The 18,109-nt window shown below is 53.7% G+C and overlaps 2 protein-coding genes across 2 annotated transcripts in view; one reads left to right on the plus strand and one right to left on the minus strand.

Annotated features, from left to right (window-relative positions):
• The window catches only part of LOC139604076 (uncharacterized), a 1,261,625-nt gene that overhangs the window by 76,609 nt on the left and 1,166,907 nt on the right, over positions 1-18,109 (minus strand). The window contains 1 exon segment of the mRNA XM_071455063.1: positions 3,042-3,172. Coding sequence (XP_071311164.1) covers positions 3,042-3,172 — 131 coding nt within the window.
• LOC139603971 (olfactory receptor 14A16-like) lies at positions 14,095-15,027 on the plus strand. Its single transcript, XM_071454968.1, has one exon. It carries the CDS (start codon positions 14,095-14,097, stop codon positions 15,025-15,027), a length of 933 nt encoding a protein of 310 aa, XP_071311069.1.

An 18,109-nucleotide genomic window follows, 5' to 3' on the forward strand; every position in this document is an offset into this window, starting at 1 on the left:
CCCTCACAACGCTTCTGTCCAGAATGTCTGCTGAGGGCAGCCAGGCTGCTGCAGGGGCACTGACCTCACAGCCATCACCATGGCAGCCCTGTCCCCTGGGCCTGGCTCTGCCCTTTTCTCTGCCCCTGCCTTGGCTCTGCTGGCATGAAGAGTTTTGTCATTGATATCTTGTCCCCAAGGTGCTGGGGCCAACGGCTTCCCAGTCAGGCTCCTGGAGCAGAAGTGGCTTTTCAGAGGCCAGCCAGGAATGAGCCCTGAGGCAGCAGCTCTGCAGTGGTGGCCACCAGGCCGGGCTGCCAAGGGAGGCTTCTGGCCATGGCCTGCAAGCAGCTGCTGCTGCCAAGGTGCCTTTGGTGCCTCAGGCTCTCCCTGGCACAGCTCCCAGCACGGCACTCTGCCCTTGTGCCCGAGGCCTTCCCTGTGCTGGGGCTGGCCTGGGGCTTTTCCTGCAGCGGCACCTGCCCTGCTGATGGCACAGGAAAGGCAGTTCCTGCTGGAGCAGGAGGCTCTGCCTGCAATGGGCTCCAACAACTCCAGCAAGGCCCTGTTTGCAAAGGCCGCAATGGGAAATGAAGGAGGGGGGGTCACGCTGCTTTTGGGGTGAATAATGCAGAAACCAGCCTGACTCCTCCATCCCAAAGTTGAACATCCTCAGAGGGAGCTGAAGCTGTGACAGTGCTGGAAAATCCCCAGAGAAAGGAACAACCAAGTGACACCAGTGAGAGCTTCTGCAGAGCTGCTGAGCCAGCCCAGCCTGGGCACACCTGACTGACAGAGCAGAACCTCAGACTAGAAAAGCCCCATCCCAAATTTTAAAGGCAGCATCCCCTGACATTTCCCTTCCTGGGGGGTGTGGAGATTCCTCCCTGCAGTAGGGACACCCCTCAAGGTCACTGCTTCAGGCTGAGCCAAAGGGATTTGCCCATGGTCATTGGTCTGTGGGAGTGACATCAATCTCTCCTTAAAAACAGCTTCTTTTCCTTTAATAAAATTGCTTTGAAATCCCTTCTGAGTGCTTTCTATAAATTAGTATAATATAATATAATATGGTACAGCTCTTATACCTTGGAGTAAACAATTCTGATTAAGATAAGATAATTTTTTCTAATCGTTACCATAATAGATAATATAATTTTTTTTATAAATATATATGCTTTGTCATCCTTAATCCTGTGGGACAAATGCTAAAGGTTAAATTTCACCTTGATAATTCTTTACCCATGAACTCTGTAAAAGTCTGAGGCTGGGATTGGAGCCAGCTGCTCCAAGGCTCCTCTCACAGAAGGAGATTACAAAGCCTGGAGGTCCTTGGGGGTATTTTTCTGTGGATATGAGAGTCTGGTCAGAGACAGAGAAAGCAAGAGAGTTTTCCCATTAATTAGATTGGGAACCATTAGGAAGCTGGAGAGAAAGAATTGTAAATTATCGACAAGTGGTGTCTGTAATAGGTTGTTTTTTCCATAAAGTTGTTTACTGAAGGGGGTTGTCTTTATCAGCCAATCATGTGAAATGTGTTGATTAAATCACCAATGAGATCCACCTGTAGAAAACCAAGGTCAAAAGGAAGAGGATTGAAAAACTGGGTGGCTTTTAGCCCTTAGCCTTCTGATCTGAGTCTGTGTCATCTCTGACTCAACGGTGACATTTGGGGATCTGTGGGGACTATTGGGGCTCGTTTCTGCACCTCATGACTCAACAGGAGCTTCTCTAATAAACTGGGCCTGAAGCTCCCACTGTGCCCATGACAGGAACCCCTGTGAGTGTCTGGGACATCCCGGCTCTTTGGCAGCCTGGGCACTCCTGGGATGTCACCGTGGAGCCCCCGTGAGTGCCTGGGACAGATGGGTGCCTTTGCAGCCCAAGGTGCCCTGGGATGTCACCATGGAATGGCTGTGACTGCCTCTGACCACAGGGCTCTTTACCATCCCCAGAAAGCCCTGGGAGGTCTCCATGGAGCCCCTGTCTCTGTGTGTGACATTCCAGCTCTGGAACAGCCTGGAGACTCTTGGAATGTCCCCATGGAACCCCTCTGAGGTCCTGTGACAAATCTGATCCTTAGCAGGCAACCATCACCAGCAACCCTGTTGCTATGGTCAGTTTCCATGGCAACCATCACCAGCCCCCTGTTCTATAGTCAGTTTCCATGGAAACCATTACCAGCCCCCTGTTGCTGTGTTCAGTCCCTTGGCAACTCCATGGAGACCCCATGCCAGGGGTGGTTGCCATGAACACCAGGGCTGCCACCAGCTGGGATGCTCGCTTTCCACGGGCCGGGCTTCAGCAATGGGATTCCCCAATTTCCTGCTCCTGCTAAAACCGCGCTGCCCTCGCTGCCCTCCCGCCTCCCATGGAAAGCACAAAAGGCAAAGATCCCGGGCTGGGAGAAGAACAATTTATTGGGAACAGCAATGAGATAAGGAAAAATTTGAACAGAAACAATATTGATAACAGAAGGGATAAATAAAACTTTGACAGGGAAAACTACAACACAACTGACTGTCTCTTTCCAGCCACAATTTCCCCTGTCTGGAAAGGACACCCTTCTCCTCTGGGAGAGAGAGAGAAGGTCCCTTTCCTGCCCCTGGCAATAGCCTGAGGTGGGAGTGAATGTAATGAAAGGGCCATGGCCAGACCATCATGTTCTTCAATCCCACATCATGTCACGGGCAGGAAAAGGGAGAGGTGTCTTCCCAGCATGGATCATGGGCAACACGGATCCCCAGGACTCTTCCCAATGCGGGTCCTCTAAAGGGGGATGAAGCTGGAGCGGTGCATGAAGCTGTTCCTGCAGCTGGGGCATTTGCAGGGCTTTCCTTACTGGCGGCTCCGTGGGTGTCTGGTCAAGTGAGAGCTGCTGGTGAAGCTCTTCCCACACTGGGGACATTCGTAGGGGCTCTCCCCAGCGTGGCTGCACCAGTGGGTGACGACGGTGGAGTTGTGCTTGAAGCCCTTCCCACAGTCAGGGCAGCAGAAGGGCCTCTCCCCAGTGTGAATCTGCTGGTGGCAGAGGAGACTGGAGCTGGTCTGAAACCTCTTCTGACACCGGGGACACTCGTAGGGCCTCTCCCCAGTGTGGATGCGTTGGTGGATGATGAGGGCAGAGCTGCAGCTGAAGCCCTTCCCACACTCCCCACACTCGTATGGCCATTCCCCAGTGTGGATCATCTGGTGGCTGATCAGGCTGCTGCTCTGCCTGAAGCTCTTCCCAAACTCCAAGCACTTGTGGGGCTTTTTCCCTTCATGAAGCTGCTCATGGGCCACCAGCTCTGAGCTCTGTCCACCTTCCTGTCTCAGGGTGGGTCTTTCCTCCTCAGAGCACCCTGGGCTGGGTTTGGAGTCCCTCCTCCTGTGGAATCTCTGGGACTTGTCCTCCACGTTGGAATTCTGCACCGTGGAGCCACTTAAAATGGCCTCTTCCACGATGTTCTGCCACAGGGATTTGTCCTCCGTGGTCTCCATCCTCAGCTTCTTCTCTGGGGGAGGAAAGACAAGGAGAGGATGGGATTTGCCTCCGTGCCAGAGGGAAGGGGAAGGAGATCCCCCCAGTTCATCCCCAGCAGGACGGGGTTGGCAGCAGGGTTGTCCTGCAGCCGGGAGCCGTGCTGGGCTGGGAGATGGAGCAGGAGAGAGGGGGAAAGGGACACTGACTTCCTCCTCACCTGCCTGGCTGTCCCAGGGTATTGTGTCAGTTTGAAAAGACAGGTGTCTGCTAAGGAAGGCAGGAGACTCCCCTGAAATGGAAAATGTTAATCCCTTCACTTGGAATTATAATTTTCAAAACAAGGGGCTGTCAAGCAAAGTCTATGGGAATAGGAATAACAATTCTTCAGAAGGAAAATTAAAAATACAAATGCAGTAGTACTAAAAACTACTTACAGAGTAGGAATACGACCTGACACCCTGTGGGTCAGAGTGTTGGTAGCACTCCTGTTAAATGGTGGCTGCAGTGCTCCTGCAGGGACAGGTGTGGTTCTGTTGGAGCAGTGATCCTTAGAAGATTGGAGTTTTCCTCTGAAGGTCCAGTTGTGGCGTCGATTGGCCTGGTCTTCCTCTGGGATCCAGTGGAGCTGAAAGCTGCTCTTCTGGGAATCTTGTGGGAGAAGGCTGACTCTGTTGTTCACATTCTCAGATTATCTCCAGGTAGGAATGCTTGGCTCCTCCCTCTGGGCAGATCTTCTCACAATGGGATGATGGAATTTTTATCAGTGACACTCAATGGCCCATTAACAGAAGATATCTCCCTGGAGGGAGGATTCATGTGGAAGAGATAAAGTAAACTGCTCAATTAACAGATGATAATTGCCCCAACTTTAACAGAGGGTAATTGAATACACACCCAGCTAAACCTGAGACACTGTTCCAGCCTTGGAAAGCAGGATTTGGTACCAGGATTCTTTAGGGAATGCAACCCTGATTGAAGGCAGAGATAGAATCTCCAGAGCCTGCAGCCAGAAATGGACAGTTGTTTGATACTCATTTCAACATCTTCTCTTTTGGAATTATTGACTAATGATTATTTGCTTTGCCTACCTAATATTTTTGTAATTTTTTGCAAATTTGCATTATCTAAATTACACTGTTCCTTAAGTTAAGTTGGTGTCTGTGTCTTTGGTGCGGGCCCTGCCCACTGGTGAAAAAGGGCCCAATCCTGCCTAAGTGTTACCTGGAAAGACAAAACCCTCACTGCAAATGTGCCCCCTTCCTCCTTGTTCCCCACACTTCATGCACTGATCATGATGTCCTATGGTCTGGGGTATCCCTGGAGTCAGCTGGGATCTCCTGTCCTGGTTGTGTCCCCTCCCAAGCTCCCCCACACCCTCAGCCCCTCCCCAGCGTGGCCGAATGAGGGGCAGGACAGGCCTTGGCTCAGTGCGAGCTCAGCAAGAACAAAACCATCTCTGCGTGCTCAGCCCTGTGCTCAGCCCCCGGGCCCGGCATTTCCTCCACTGCCACCCCAGACCCCCTTTCCCACCCCTCTGCCCCACGGCCGCCGCAGCACCGGCTGACAATAGAAGCAATTCTGGGGCAATTCCAAGTTTCCTTGGTTCCTGCACAGCTCCAGCTCAGCTGCTGGCAGGTTACAATTAAAGAAAAGTGCAAATTCGGCCCAATACAGATATTATTAAAAGGAAGGGAAAGCTCTGTGTAGCTGTCACAAAGGTGACAGGGATGAAGAGAATAATGATTCTCACATTTGGAAAAAAACCAAGCCTGGGAATTCAGTAGTTATTTGGGAATTTAGCTACTTGAGCTGGGCTTCTTGTGGGACTTTTAGCAGCCTTGTGTTCCTCGCCATGTGGTGAATGAACCTTGTCAGTCTTGCTGGTATCATTTGCTCCATTTCCTCCAGTGATTTTAACAAACTTTTCAAGGAGGGACAACAAAGTATTTTCTTTACACTCCAGTCCCACAACAGCCATTTTCCTCATCAGATCTCCCATAGGTCGCTCAGACGAAGCTGCATCCAAGTTTCCAAGAGTTCCTTCAGAGAGACCCACAACCTCCTCAGAGGAAGGAACCATGCTGTTGTCAAAGGCAACTGGGGTCAAAGAACAGTGCCCTGAACTCACTGTGCCAAAATAATTTTGCAATCTGGTTAAGAAAATATTAGAGAGATGCCATTTGCCCTGGAGCAGGGCAAGTGTGACATTGTCCCCTGTGTGTGTGTGGCCTTCCCAGGGTGGGGGATTTACACCTGAGCCAGTTTGGGTAAGGGGGGTGGTGTTCACCCCCTGAGCACGGATTCCCCCACTGTTTCAGGCTGCAATGTAAGATGGAACCAAATGCATGTTTTCAATGCCCATCTTCATCAACTGCTATAAACAGGTGGGGCAGTGTTCTTGATCTCTTCCATGACTCAGCCCTGATAACGCCCTCCAGGGGAGATATCTTCTGGGAATGGGCCATTGAGTGTCACTGCAGGACTGATAAAATTCCATCCTCCCATTGTGGGATGCTCCGCCCAGGGGGAGGATCCAAGCATTCCTACCTGGATATAAGCTGAGCCTTGCAACACCAGGAGCAGCTTGCCTACTGGATTCCCAGAGGACAAGAGCTCCAGAACCACAACTGGACCTTCAGAGGAAGACCTGACCCTTCTACAGGATCACTGCTTGGACAGAATCACGTTCATCACTCCCACAGGACTGCAGCCACCATTTAATGGGACTGCTGCCACCAGCCTGACCAGCAGGGTGTCGGGTTATATCCTGACTCTGTCAGTTTAAGGCAGTGATTCTGCATCATTGCCTTGATCTTCATTTTCTTATTAAATTGTAATCCTGGTTTAGACCCTCCCCAGGTTTGCCTTCAAACAAGTACAAAATTCAATGTACTTATCCCTTGTTTTCTTCTCAAAACAGGATTTTCCATCCCATAAACTTGGCCAGATGGAGGAGGAGGCTGTGAGGAAGAAGAAGGTGCCCCAGGAGCCCCAGGCCGGTGAGGAGGAAGTCAGTGCCCCTTTCCCCCTCTCTCCTGCTCCATCTCCCAGCCCAGCACGGCTCCCGGCTGCAGGACAACCCTGCTGCCAACCCCGTCCTGCTGGGGATGCACTGGGGGGATCTCCTTCCCCTTCCCTCTGGCACGGAGGCAAATCCCATCCTCTCCTTGTCTTTCCTCCCCCAGAGAAGAAGCTGAGGATGGAGACCAGGGAGGGCAAATCCCTGTGGCAGAACCTCGTGGAAGAGGCCATTTTGAGTGGCTCCACAGTGCAGAATTCCAACGTGGAGGAAAAGCCCCAGAGATCCCACAGGAGAAGGGGCTCCAAACCCAGCCCAGGGTGCTCTGAGGAGGAAAGACCCACCCTGAGGCAGGAAGGTGGACAGAGCTTCAGCCAGAGCTCGGAGCTGGTGGCCCATGAGCAGCTTCATGATGGGAAAAAGCCCCACAAGTGCTTGGAGTGTGGGAAGAGCTTCAGGCAGAGCAGCACCCTGATCAGCCACCAGATGATCCACACCAGGGAATGGCCCTATGAGTGTGGGGAGTGTGGGAAGGGCTTCAGCTGCAGCTCCACCCTTTTGACCCACCAGTGCATCCACACTGGGGAGAGGCCCTACGAGTGTCCCCAGTGCCAGAAGAGGTTTCACACCAGCCCTGATCTCGCCAGGCACTGGCAGATTCACACAGAAGAAAGGCCCTTCCCCTGCCCTGATTGCAGGATGGGCTTCAAGCGCAAGTACCACCTCATCAGGCACCAGCTCATCCACACTGGGGAGAGACCCTACGAGTGCCGCACGTGTGGGAAGAGGTTTCGGACCAGCTCAAATCTCTGCCTGCATGAGCGCATTCACACGGATGAGAGGCCCTTCTACTGCCCTGACTGCGGGAAGAGCTTCAAGCACAATTCCACCCTCATCAGGCACCAGCGCATCCACACTGGGAAGAGGCCCTACGAGTGTTCCCAGTGTGGGAAGAGCTTCACCAGCAGCTCTCATTTGACAAGACACCAACGGAGCCACCAGTGAATGAAGCCCTGCAAGTGCCTCGATTGCAGGAACAGCTTGATGCACCACTCCAGCTTCATCCCCCATGGGAGAAGCCAGACTGGAAAGAGCCCTGGTGATCCATGTTCCCTTTAATCCATGCTGGGAAGACACCTGTACCTTTTCCTGCCCTTTGACAATGACCTGATGTGGCATTGAAAAACATGAGGGTCTGGCCATGGCCCTGTCATTACATTCAGTCCCACCTCAGATCATTGCCAGGGACAGGAAAGGGACTCTCTCTCTCTCCCTGAGGAGAAGGGTGTCCTTTCCAGGCAAGAAATATTGTAGCCAGGCAGACCCTGTGAGTTGTGTTGTAGTTTTCCCTGTAAACAGTTTTATTTATCCCTTCTGTTATCAATATTGTTTCTGTTCCTGTTTGTTCTTTATCTCGTTGCTGTTCCCAATAAATTGTTCTTCTCCCAGCCCGGGATCTTTGCCTTTTGTGCTTTCCATGGGAGGCGGGAGGGCAGCGAGGGCAGCGCGGTTTTAGCGGGAGCAGGAAATTGGGGAATCCCATTGCTGAAGCCCGGCCCGTGGAAAGCGAGCATCCCAGCTGGTGCCAGCCCTGGTGGCCATGGCAGCAGCCTTGGGATCGGGTCCCTGGCTGGGGCTGTGGGAACCTCTTCCCTCTGGTGCCCAGGGACAGGAGTGGAGGGAGCGGCTGCAGCTGAGTCGGGGCAGGCTCAGGTTGGATGTCAGGAAAAGGTTTTTGGCCAGAGGCTGCTGGGGCCCTGGCCAGGCTCCCCAGGGAAGGGTCCCAGCTCCAGGGCTCTCTGAGCTGCAGCAGCGTTTGGCCAGCGCTGCCAGGCCCAGCCTGGCATTGTTGGGGTGTCCTGTGCAGGGCCAGCAGTTGGACTGGAGGATCCTGATGGGTCACTCCCAGCTCAGCCCATTCTGTGCTTCTGGGATCCCATGAGCCTGGGGATGGGGCTGCCAATGGTTGCCATGGCAACGGGCTCTGGCTGCAGGCCTGAGCTGGTGTCCATGGCAACCACCCCTGGCATGGGGTCCCCATGGAGCTGCCAAGGGACTGAGCATAGCAACAGGGGGCTGGTGATGGTTGCCATGGAAACTGACCATAGCAACAGGGTTGCTGGTGATGGTTGCCTGCTAAGGATCAGATTTGTCACAGGCCCTCAGAGGGGTTCCATGGGGACTTTCCAAGAGTCTCCAGGCTGTTCCAGAGCTGGAATGTCACAGGCAGAGACAGGGGCTCCATGGAGACCTCCCAGGGCTTTCTGGGGATGGTAAAGGGCCCTGGGGTCAGAGGCAGTCACAGCCATCCCATGGTGACATCACAGGAGTCCCCAGGCTGCCAAAGAGCTGGGATGTCCCAGACACTCACAGGGGCTCCTGTCATGACCACAGTGGGAGCTTCAGGCCCAGTTTATTAGAGAAGCTCCTGTTGGGTCACGAGGTGCAGAAACAATCCCCAATGCTCCCCATAGATCCCCAAATGTCACTGTGTAATCAGTGTTCCGTTCTTTCTTTCCAATGGAAAACAAGCATCCTTATCCTCCAGGTGTCCATGTCTGAAATTGGGATTCCACCTCCAAAATTCTGGATATCCAAGGGTTGCTCCCAGGCACAATCTGCTACTACCATCAAGCCTGGGTGGCCTTGACCTCTGGTGACTGCCCCTGCAACACTGGGGCTGGGTTCTTCCCTTCCCATGGAGATCCCTGGGACACTGTGGGACCTCATGGAACCAAGGGGATCCTTGTGGCACCACTGGAGCCCATGGAACCAAGGGGCCATGGTGACACAGTGGGGCTTCATGGAACCCAGAGACCATTATGGCTCTGTGGGGCCTGATGGAACCATGGAGACCATAGGGACCCTTCAGGGCCTGGTGTCACCAAGGGGGCATTATGACTCCTCAGGGCCTCAGGGAAGCAAGGGACCATTGGGACACTGTGGGGCCCCATGGAACTGAGGGAACATTGAACAGGCCTGGCTGGTTTGGCTTCCCAGGGGTCCCCTGACAGGTCTGGCTGATGTTGCAATGTCAAGGGCCGCCTCTCATCAGCTCCTGGAAAACTGGGGCTCCGTGCTTTTCTTGCTATGGGAAAGAACCGCCCCCCTTTTCAGATGCCCATTGCCAAAATTGAAACTCTCCCTAAAGCAATTCCTATATGCAAGGATATCACTCAGAACAAAATCCTGCTTGCTCTGGCTGGCCTTGGCCTCTGGTGGCCATTTCTCATCTGCCCCTGAAACACTGGGGCTTTGTTCCTTCCTTCCTATGGAAAGGAACCGGCTTTCAGGTCCAGGGACCATGGCCAAAATTGGAATTTGGCCTCTTAATTCTGTTTATCCAAGGACTGATCTCAGACAAAAGTAGCCAGGACAGACAGGTCAGGCTGGCCCTGTCCTCTGGTGATTTTCTTAGACTCTGAGCTGAATGTTTTCATTTGAAAACACCTTGGAGAGGGCCCAGAGATCTCCCAGGGAGGTATTTTGAAACCTCGGGCACATGAGCACTATATATGGACAAAGGAGCTCTGTGCTCTGTGCAGTTGTGGTGGTTTGGCATCACGAAAGTGATGTTCTAAGAGAAGCTGCTAGCAGTTTCCTCCATGTCTGACAAAAAAAAATAATCAGTAATTATCTTTGAGAATTGACAATCTGTTAAACTATGAAGGAAACTGTACACGCCTCTGTGAAGAAACATGTTAAAGATGGGAAAGCCTGGGAGGGTCTCTTTCCCTTCTGGCTGGCACAGAGGTAACAAGGCTGACCCGGCCCCGTCTCAGCCAGGCCGGGCCGGGCGGCTCCTGCCGTGGGGCTGGGCCCCTTCCCAGGGACCCCGCCAGGCCCCATCGGCTGCCGGGCAGGGCAGGGGAGGCCGCGGGGCCGAGGCCGGGCCGGGCCATGGCTGCAGTTGGGAACATCTGGGCCCTGCTGAGCCCTGCCCCGCCGCCAGCCCGGGCCCAGCCAGGATCCGCCGGGCCCCAGGAGCAGCCCCGGGCCGGGCCGGCTCGGCCAAGATTCTGCCACCCTTGGGCTTCAGCCGCAAGCCCCGGGCAGGGGCAGGAGAAGCCATCGGCCCCCGGCCGTGCTGCTGCTGTGCTCTGGCCTGGCTGCTGAGATCCTGGCCCTGCCCCAGCGCGGCCCATCCTGACACAGCCCCAGCGCAGCCGCTGCAGAAACCTCCATCGTAAAACAGCTCCGGCCGCAAGCACCGAGCCCGGCCGGGGGCACGGAACCATCGGCAGGCCCCGGGTGAGATATGAACTCTTTCAGTGCTTCCAGCCTCCCTCCAGTGAGAGAAAAGGACAAAGTGCAGGCACACAGAGGAGCAACATGAAGACACCCAGGTCAGTGAAGGGGAAGTTGAGTCCCAGATGGAAGGGATGAGGAGATGCCTTGATCTTGGGGCTGAAATCCTCTTGAAAAGCTATGGAGAATGATGTAATTAATATATCAGACTCTCTTTTTCCCTATAACTATTTGAAAATATGGGGAGATGACTTGTTCAGCAAAAACCTCCATGGTAAAGTCGGCAAATGCTGAAGTAGCTGTGATCCTATGAGAAGTTTAAACAGAGAAAGAGAGAAGAGTGGTGAGATCCTGTGCCCTCAGGGAGTGAAGAAGAAGATCTCTGTTCTCAGAGATGAAGATGATTTCAGAAATAGATGAAGAGAATCTTTGCTCTTGAACAGCTCATCTTTAAACTCATACCCCATTAGTTGACATGGCCCATAAAAACAGCTGTGGGAAAAGCTATGAAAAATGGGAGGGACTTGACAATTGCAGATTTTCTGGGCAGCTGCTATTTGTGGGAATTGAGAGCCACGAGCAAATGTTTTTCTTATGGAGAAGTCTCCATAGCATGAAAGAGAGACTCCTCTCCCTAAGTGAACTGAAGAAAGACTGTTCTAGATGGTATAAACTGACTGAAACTTTCAGGTTTTGTCTCCTTGCATTGTCAGTAAGAAAGAAAAGGTTGTAGGGAGAGGAGAAGTGTTCAGATTCTTATTACTCTTTCTTCTATTTACTGGTAATAAACTTTTCTATATACCCTTTTAAAATTTTAAGCCTACTTTGCCTTTCTCCTAATCCTATCTCACAGCAGGAAATGAGTAAATATATTCCAGTGAGTGCAATGGTAATTAGCCAACACTGATCCCACTGCACTGATAGGTGCATTGGCTGAGAAATCTCAAATTAGCAAACCAAAAATCACTCCAGATACATTCCTGATAAACTGCATTAGAGCAGAGGGAAATCAAGGCAGAGCCATGGTTTGTCAGGACTTGCTGCATCCTGATGAGCCCTGTGGTGCATTTGGAGCTGAGCCCTGGAACCTCAAGGCCTGAGAGGAGATTGCACAAACCTTTCCAGGAGTCAAAGCCAGAAGAAAACCCCAAAGTGTCTCAAAGCATGAATGGGTCTCAGTGAGGTCCATCCCCAACACAGGCTCCGCATGGATCCCTTGGAGGAGACAACTGGAGGCCAGGATTAGCCAAAAACATCTCAGAGACTCAGAGTAGAAAGGAAATTCCAAACTACCTTAAAAATTTTTAGAAGCTCAAAGCTTCTGAGCCCCACTGAGTGTCAGTACAAAGCTCTCCAGGGGCTCATTAAAGCAGATAATTGGGGCCATGATTGCACAAACCTCTCACAGAGTCTGTATCAAAAGGGAAACACCAAGTACCTTAAAATAACTAAAGTACCTTAAAGCATTAATGAGCGCACTGAATGTTGTTACTGATAACGGCTCTCCAGAGACTCATTAAGCAGATAATTGGAGCCTGTAAATGCACAATCTTTCTCATAGAGTCTGTATCAAAAGGGAAAGGGGAAGTAGCTTAAAAAACTTAAGTACCCTGAAGTATTAATGAGTCCCAATCAATGCTGCAACAGGCAGAGAATCTCCAGGGACTAATTACAGCAGATAATTGGAGGCCATGATTGCACAAACCTCTCAGAGACTCCAAGGCAAAAGCCAAAGCCAAAGTCCTTTGAAAAACCTGCAGTCCCTGCAGGGAGCATTCAGGAGCCCCCAGGGCCATTGCTGAGCAAGGCTCCCCAGGGACTCCTTGCAGCAGATCCTTGAGGCCACTGGGATGTGGGCTAGGGGGGGATGCTGAGGGCAGCACAAGGGGCTGACAGTGCCCAGCCTGGCTGGGGCTGTGCCAGGAGGCCCCAGGGCCTCAGCACAAGGTGTCTCCTCCCAGCCCTTGCTGGCACAGACCCTGCTGTGCCCCAGGGCACCAAGACTTGGCTTCTCTTTGTCCCCACCTGTCAGCACTGCCTGCAGTTCTCTGCTCTGCCTGGGGCCTGGGGACACTTGCTCAGTCGTGTCCCTCTCTGGGACCCATTAAAAGTCCAAGAAACTTTGGAGTTGGATTCTGCCTTGGAGTTCTGCAGAGGTTTCTTCAGCTCCCTCTCAGGGACTGATGTTCAGGGCCTGAGCACAAAGCCCCAGAGGCTGATTAAAGTCCTTGTGCTGTGTCTGTGCTGCTGAGCTGGGCTGGGCTCCTGGCACAGAGGCAGCTCCTGGTCACCAAGAAGAGCTTCAAAAGCACATTTCTCTTGATGAGCAGCTCTTCTGCCAGCCCAGCAGGGCTGGGGCACTGCCTGCAGCCAGCCCGGGCACAGCCCAGAGGCACAGAGAGCTTCAATCAGTCAGGGCTGGGAAGGGGCTGAGAAGTGCCTGGGGCACAATCACTGCCAGCCCTTGGCACAGGAACCTCTGGCTGCAGGACAATGCAGCTGCAGCTCCTGGAGCCATCTCCTCAAGCTGGAACATGCCAATGCCTGCAGAGCCTGTGAGTACATTCTCTGCTTGTCTCTTGTGCAGAGCAGCCAGGGGTGCCCAGGGCTGTCCTGCAGAGCAGGGTCCTGCAGCCCAGGGCGCTGTGCTGGGGCAGGGACTCTGCTGCCTGCCAGGGACAGCTCTCAGCCAGCCCTGGCAGCTGCTCCCAGCGCTGGGGGACAAGATCTGGCTGGGAGGAGACAGCTGGTGAGGCTTGGAAGTGTTCTCCATGTGTGGGGAGGATGCTGCATTGTTCAGGACTGCTCCCAGCATGGCATTGAACTGCAGAACATTTCCAAGTAGATTATACAGGGAGCACAGCAAGGCAGGGGGTGCATAAAGGGGATAATCCTGCTTTTTTAATCTACTGCTCTGGGTTGCCTGGATAAGAAACTGCCCATAGATATTCATCTCTCAGTTCAGGCTGAGAAAAATAAATAAAAAAATTCTCTTAGATCTGAAACAACTGGGCAGTTACAGAGATCAGCACAGGTCCCCTCAGAGTCACCATCAGTGTTTCTTTTTCAGCCTCCTCAGGGTTGCTCTGATGTTGCCCTCAGAGCCTGCAGAGCCAGAGCTGCCCCTGGGCAGTGCCTGAGCTGGGAGGGCTCTGCAGGGCAGAGCTGAGCCCCCAGGGCTGGGCTGGGCTCTGGCAGCACTGGCAGGGCCCAGCCCTGGGCACAGGGAAGCAGCTGCTGGCAGGGACAGCTCCAGGCAGCAGAGCCCTGGGCAGGCAGTGGGGGGAAAGTGCCCCCAGGCTGTGCTGGGATATTTCAAGTCCTCTCCAAACCCAAATATTCCATGATTATTTTTCTTACAGATCCCCATGCCAAGGCACCAAAAATGTCCAACAGCAGCTCCATCAGGCACTTCCTCCTGCTGGCACTGGCAGACACGCGGCAGCTGCAGCTCCTGCACTTCTGCCTCTTGCTGGGCATCTCCCTGGCTGCCCTCCTGGGCAACGGCCTCATCATCAGCGCCGTAGCCTGCGGCCACCACCTGCACACGCCCATGTTCTTCTTCCTGCTCAACCTGGCCCTCGCTGACCTGGGCTCCATCTGCACCACTGTCCCCAAAGCCATGCACAATTCCCTCTGGGACACCAGCAACATCTCCTACACAGGATGTGCTGCTCAGCTCTTTTTCTTTGTGTTCTTCATCTCAGCAGAGTTTTGCCTCCTGACCATCATGTGCTACGACCGCTACGTGTCCATCTGCAAACCCCTGCACTACGGGACCCTCCTGGGCAGCAGAGCTTGTGCCCACATGGCAGCAGCTGCCTGGGCCAGTGCCTTTCTCTATTCACTGCTGCACACGGCCAATACATTTTCCCTGCCCCTGTGCCATGGCAATGCCCTGGGCCAGTTCTTCTGTGAAATCCCCCAGATCCTCAAGCTCTCCTGTTCACACTCCTACCTCAGGGAACTTGGGCTTCTTACTGTTAGTGTGTGTTTAGCATTTGGCTGTTTTGTGTTCATTGTTTTCTCCTATGTGCAGATCTTCAGGGCTGTGCTGAGGATCCCCTCTGAGCAGGGACGGCACAAAGCCTTTTTCACCTGCCTCCCTCACCTGGCTGTGGTGTTCTTGTATATCAGCACTGGCACATTTGCTCATCTGAAGCCCCCCTCCATGTCCTCCCCATCCCTGGATCTGACCCTGTCAGTTCTGTACTCGGTGGTGCCTCCAGCCCTGAACCCCCTCATCTACAGCCTGAGGAACCAGGAGCTCAAGGCTGCAGTGTGGACACTGATGACTGGAAAATTTCAGAAGCATTAAATTGCTGGACAGTGTTTGCAAATCACTCGTAATAAAAGTTGTATTTGATACTTCTTGTTGGTTTCATTTTAGAGTTTCTTTACCTTTGCTTTACTTTTTTCTTATTGTCCACAAAGAAATGTCATTGTTTGTGTCTTTGGTAATTTTGTTTCTCTCCACCTTCCCTGTGGCCACACACTGTGTCAGTGAGGGGCTCTGCTCGTGGCGGCTTCAAAGGAACTAAAGGATCTCTCCCAGCAGAGTTTTCTGCAGAGATGCCCTTTTGTTGCCTTCTCTGGAGCTGCAGCAGCAATGTCTGTGTGCAGAGCTGGGGCAGATCAGTGCTGGCCCAGCAGCTGTGCCCAGCAGCAGCAGCAGCAGCAGCACTTGGTGTTGCCAGTGCTGCTGCCGTGGCCCTGCCCCGCTGCCCTGGTGGCCCTGGTGTTGCTGCAGGGCCTGAGTGCTCTCGGGGCCGGGCACAGCCCTGGGGGTGGCAGTGCCGGGGCTGCAGCAGGGACAGGCCATGGGCACTGCTGGGGCAGCGCTGACGCCTCAGGCCAGGCCCTGGGGGCTCCAGGCTCCTTGCCCAGGCTCTCTCAAGAACACGGCCAGGCCAATGCTCAGCACAGAAACCCCCGTCAGCAGCCCCAGGCTGGCCGTGGGCAGGCTGGGGGCAAACAGCATGGCTGGGGCTCTGCAAGGGCCCTGGGGCAGACGGGAAGGAGCAGCAGAGCAGGGGCTGATCCATGCCCAGTGCGCTGCACAGCCCAGGGCAGCGTCCCAGAGCGTCCTCATGCAGCTGCCAACAACATCCCCCCTCTGCAGCCCTGGCCTCTCCCCCAGCTCACACAGGTGCCCCATCCTTGCAGGCACAGACACGGCAGCACTGCCTCAGCAGCCCCTGTTTGCATTGCACACAGCAGGGCCAGCACCCCCATGCTGTTGCTGTGGGGACATGAACCTGAGGGAGCACAAATGCCATCAGCCCCTGGGGCCAGCAAGGCCTGCGGGACACCAGGGAAACCACTCAGCTTTGTCCTGGCCTCTGCACTCAGCCAGAAAGTTTGTTCCCATCAGCTGGGAGTTTCCTGTGCCACTGCAGACGCTGTTGCTCAGAGCCAGGGCTGCCTGGCAGCCACCCCCAAACTGCCCTCAGCATTTCCTGTGTGCCACCTTTGCTTTCTTTACTCTTCCTTGGTACAGATTTCTTCCTCTTGCCCAGCCCTGTCCCCTGCCCTGCAAACAGCCCATCCCTGTTTGCTCTTTCCTCTCTGGCCCCACTCCCATTGCAGTTCCTGACTTGGCACCATGGGAATGTCCCTTGGGCAGCAGGATCATCCTACAAGTGCTGCAGGAATTGTCTGCAGGCTCCTGCAGTGCCTGCTGCTGCTCCCTTGCCAGAGGCACCCCAGGCCAGGGGGGCACATCTGGGCTGCTGTGTCTGCCTCGGGGGCTCCCTGTTCTGGGCAATGAGGAGGAGCTGCAGAGGCTCTGCAGGACTGACAGGATGGGCTTTGGGGCTGCCAGGAGAAGCTGAGGGACCTGGGCTGCTGGAGCTTCTGAAGAGGAGGCCCAGGGCTCATCCTGCACCTGCTCCTAGGGTGGTTTCAGAGAATCCCAGAATCAGCAAGGCTGGAAAAGACCTTGGAGATCATCAAGTCCAACCTGTGCCCTGACACTGCCTTGTCTCCCTTGAGCCTCCTCTTCTCCAGGATAAACAACCCCAGCTCCCTCAGCCACTCCTCACAGGACTTGTGTTCCAGACCCCTCCCCAGCCCTGTTGCCCTTCTCTGGACACGCTCCAGCCCCTCCATGTCCTTCCTAAATTGAGGAGCCCAGAATTGGACACAGCACTCGAGGTGCTGCCCAAGCAGTGCTGAGCACAGGGGAAGAATCCCTGCCCTGCTCCTGCTGGCCACACCATTCCTGATCCAGGCCAGGAGCCATTGGCCTTCTTGGCCACCTGGGCACACTGCTGCCTCATGTCCAGCCTGCTGTCCATCAGTCCCTGCAGGTCCCTTTCTGCCGGGCTGCTCTCCAGCCACTCTGTCCCCAGCCTGTAGAGCTGCAGGAGTTGTTGTAGCCAAAGTGTAGGACCCAGCACTTGCACTTGTTAAACCTCACCTTGTTGGATTTGGGCCCTGGATCCTGCCTGTCCAGGGCCCTGTGCAGAGCCCTCCTACCCTCCAGCAGATCCACACTCACACCCAGCTTGGTGTCATCCGCAAATTTGCTGATGATGGACTCAATCCCCTCATCCAGATCATCAATGCAGATATTGAAATCCACGCTGGCTGGCTCTGATCCCTGGGCCATCCTGTGGGTGCCCTGTGATGGCACTCAAGGTGATCTGTTCCATAACCTTGCCGGGCACCCAGGTCAGGCTGACAGGCCTGGAGTTCCCCAGCTCCTCCTTCCAGCCCTTCCTGGGGATGGGCTCACACTGGCACCTCCAGTGCTCTGGGCCCTCCCTGCTGAGCCAGGACTGATGGTAAATGATGGAGAGCAGCCTGGGGAGCTCATCCACAGCTCCCTCATCCCCCTAGCATGGATCCCATCTGCTCCCAGAGACACCTGTGAGCATCTGAGTGGCTCAGCAGGTCAGCAGCTGCTTCCTCCTGGATTCCAGGGGGCTGTTCTGCTCCCTGTGCCCATCTACCAGCTCAGGAGAACACTTGTCCTGAGGACAGCCTGTCCTAATATTGAAAATTGACAAACAAGATATTAAGTAGCTTTGTCTTTTACTTATCTTCAGTTGCTCTATTTTTAACTGCATCCAATAAAGAGTAGAGGTTCTCCTTCTCCCTCCTTTTGCTATAATTTTTTTTATAAAAACATTTTTTATTCTTTTTACAAGCCGCCAGTTTAAATTCTAATTGAGCTTTCATTTCTTCACATCACTTTCTTCATAACCTAACAACATCCTTAAACACTTTCTGCATTGCTGGTCCTTTTTTCCCCTGAGTTCCCAGAAAAGCTCCATCGGCAGCCAGGACAGTCCTTTTCCTCTCTAGATCATGTTTTGGCACACTGGGACAGGTTGCTCCTTCCCCCTTAAGATTACGTTCTTGAAATTTGTCCATCCTTCCTGGATCCCTTTGTT

Source organism: Agelaius tricolor, unplaced genomic scaffold, assembly GCF_023055355.1.
Source record: "Agelaius tricolor isolate 1412-34295 unplaced genomic scaffold, bAgeTri1.0.p SCAF_43, whole genome shotgun sequence".
In the NCBI taxonomy this organism is placed as follows: domain Eukaryota; kingdom Metazoa; phylum Chordata; class Aves; order Passeriformes; family Icteridae; genus Agelaius; species Agelaius tricolor.